Genomic DNA, 3,188 nt, shown 5'->3' on the forward strand with positions numbered 1-3,188 from the left:
GTCACTGGATTCCAGAGCCTTACCGCGGCATGGAGAAAAGGAAACTGTAGCGGAGTACGGCTCAGCGTGAATAGTGCATTCAAGCCGAAACCCCGAAAATTCAGCTTTTCCGAGCCATCTAGAGAAGAGATCCAAGATGTGACATTTTCTGCGAGAAACGCCTCCATCTTTGTCTAAAACTAAGATGGAATGAATGTTCCCGAAGTTGAGGCTTTTATAGAAGGAAAAACACTATTCACGGGGACACATGTCAAAAACCAGGTGGCTGCAGGACTGAGTGGCTGGCCGGCCACCTTTTCTGGCTGGCCAGCCATTTACTATTTACAAAACTGGCCGGCCAGCTGTCTCTCTCCACAAAAATGGCCGGCCGGCTCCCAAAGGTGGCCGGCAATGCTGCAGTGTATCCCCTTAGCCCTGTTTTACCCTTTGAGGAAAGTTTCAAGCATTTCCATGCAACGGGAGAGTCAAAGGCCTTCATTTCGGATGCGTTCCGGTGCCCAGATCGTCAGAAGTACACTCTGTTGTTGTTGAGTTTTGTTTATCGAGTTGTTGTTTTGCTTATCGAGTTGTTTGTCGAGCGGACGTGTTTCGTGTTTTTGAGCCATTGTTCTCTGTTTAAACAATCTTTGTTAAAGTCTTGTTTATTTGCGTTGTCAACGTTGTTGCATTTTGCTTATTGAGTTGTAAACTTCCTAAGGTCTTGTTATGTCTTAGTAAGTTGAGTTGCTTAGTTTGTTGCGTCGGTTCACTACCTGACTTGGTGATTACACAATGCACATTTCCTTTCAATTTCATTTTTGTGCGAAATAAATGATGCGATACGATGCTAAAAGTTTAAAATACAAACACCTTTTCAAAAGCTATTTCATTCCATCATGCTTTACAACAAACAAAGGTACAAGTTTTACAAAAAATAAAACTGCCTAACAATGTGCAAAGTTCTACAAACTACTAGCAAAAAGAAAAATAAAGCAGGAAATAGCAACATCAATGTCCTCGGGAGCGGGAACGAGAAGCACTCCTCATCCTCTTCTGCGGGACAACCTCCGCACCATCATCACCATCTGAGTCGGAGCTGTCATCCTCAGGATCCCCCTCAGCCTCGCCTCTGTTCCCTGAGCCAAAACCGGAGCCCCCCTCCTCAGCAGATGTCTCTGACTGACGATCGGTAGCCTCCTCCTCCTCCTCATCAGGCTCCACCTCCACAACGTGAGCCCTGCGTCTGCGGACAGGCCCTCCTCGAGCTCCTCGAAAAGGCCTAGATGGCCCGGCTCCTCGGGAAGGCCGAGATGACCCCGCCCCCTGAAAAGGCCCGGGTGACCCAACTCCCTGAAAAGGCCCAGATGGCCCAGCTCCCCAAGGAGGCCCAGGTGGCCTGGCCTGTGGCTGACCGGACCATGAAGGCATCTGAAAACAAAGAGTTCAATTCAAATACATCAGTCCAAATATATACATCTGATGCAGATACAAGCAAAGGCTACGTGAAGTGGGTGCATGTAAATGCAGTGTCCAAGTGGGGTGTGTGTCAGATGTGCTCTACACAAGTAGTCTATCGATGCAGTAGAAATCAGCATGTCATCAGAAGTATGATAAATGCCAGAAAACTGAAGGGTACCTGAATGCCCGCAACAGACAACTGTGCCTCCCTCCGCAGGACCATGCCCTCGAGTGTGGCCACCAGTCCAACCACCTCCTCCATGTACCCTCGCGGTGGCTGCAAAAATGAGTTCATAATCATCAGTGAACAAAAATGTCTAAACATCTGAATGATGAATGAAAAACAGTGGAGCATACCAGCGGTGAGTCAGGATCAATGGCGTATCGATCACTGGGCATCGGAGGCTCTAGTGGGATCGGGGTCGGAGAGATAGCCCCATACTGCCACGCCATCAACTCAGTCGGCATATCTGGCCATCCAGGATGAGGATAAGTCGACGGAACCGGAGGAACCGGTCTACTCCCACCTCTAGATGTACCAGCCCTGCTAGTAGAAGGGGCGTCTGCAGCCCGAGCCCGAGCCTGGCCCGAGGATGACATACCGGCAGGCCTCATCATCGGGATACGAGCTCCCGTCAATGGAGGCATCAAATATATGTGACGGTAAGTGGCGTAGTCCCCCTCCTCAATATATAGTAACGCATCACTACCCAGCATGGCGTCGACTACCTCCGAGTAAGAGAGCCTGTCAGCAGTCCGCATACTGACTGGGGGTACTGCGGGAGGATCCTGAGAAAGATACCCCCATACCTGGCGCAGAAAGCGTTCCCCCAGGAACCATGCCCTGCCAACCGGCCCTTCAAGCAGGACCCTATACTGGGAGATGTCTGACCCTCCGGTATACTGAAGTCGGAGACCATCACCCAGGGACACCCAGGGCTGCCATGTGATCTGCGGATGATAAATGCATAAACCAATCAGAAATCGAGAATATACAGAGCAAATCAAAGATGAAAATGAAAGGAACTGAAAGTTCTGAAGTACCTCTGAATGTCGCACAGTGTCAAAGTACTGTCGCAAGTAAAGGAGGGTCTCTCGGGGTCTCGGCCGGTGCGGGCCCTCGAACACCAGTAAATATGGGGTGATGGGAACCCCTGCCACCTCCAACTCTGGGGCTAATGATGGGAAGTATACATAGACCCATAGCTGAGAAAAGCAGTGCAGAATGTAAGTACGAAATGCTGAGAGCAAAATACAGACTGTAAAAGTGCGCTGTGAGTGCAATGTACAAGTAATGAAGAGCAGAAATGTAAATAAAGAGGACAGAAAAGTACCTCCCAGGCTCTCCAGTAGCCGCCAAGTAAATCGCCCCGCCCACGGGAGGTCGCGCTCATATAAAAGTAAAGGGTAGCCAGGCCGGCGCCACCCCAGTCATATCGATGGACCTGTGATAGGTCAACCAGAGCGCTCAGCAGATATAACCCGACTGTGTTCCCTCTATCGGCGAACAGGGTAGTCCCGAAGAGGAACATAAGGAAACCACGGGCATACTGCTCTATCTCTTCAGGAGTCTCGGGCACCATCTCCGCCCGCTGGAAGTGGGAAGAGAACCAAGTGTATCGGACTCTCCCAGAAACCCTGTCAACAGGCGGGCGAGCCCCCAATAGATACATCCAAGCGGCCTCCCACTCGCCCATATCCTCATCATAGGAGATGGACCAACCTCCTATGTCTAAGCCAGTCAACACAGC

At 50.4% G+C, this 3,188-nt stretch overlaps 1 protein-coding gene across 1 annotated transcript; it reads right to left on the bottom strand.

The window, feature by feature from the left end:
* Positions 1 to 923: 923 nt before the first annotated feature.
* Positions 924 to 2,372, bottom strand: LOC145818231 (uncharacterized). The gene is made up of 3 exons (XM_082912862.1): positions 1,795 to 2,372; positions 1,616 to 1,714; positions 924 to 1,407 (listed from the first exon to the last, which is right to left on the bottom strand). Exons 1-3 carry the CDS (start codon positions 2,197 to 2,199, stop codon positions 988 to 990), a joined length of 924 nt encoding a protein of 307 aa, XP_082768988.1. The 5' UTR covers positions 2,200 to 2,372; the 3' UTR covers positions 924 to 987.
* Positions 2,373 to 3,188: the final 816 nt, after the last annotated feature.

Source organism: Camellia sinensis, unplaced genomic scaffold (assembly GCF_055761805.1).
Source record: "Camellia sinensis isolate YWXY unplaced genomic scaffold, ASM5576180v1 Unanchor6, whole genome shotgun sequence".
Classification (NCBI taxonomy): domain Eukaryota; kingdom Viridiplantae; phylum Streptophyta; class Magnoliopsida; order Ericales; family Theaceae; genus Camellia; species Camellia sinensis.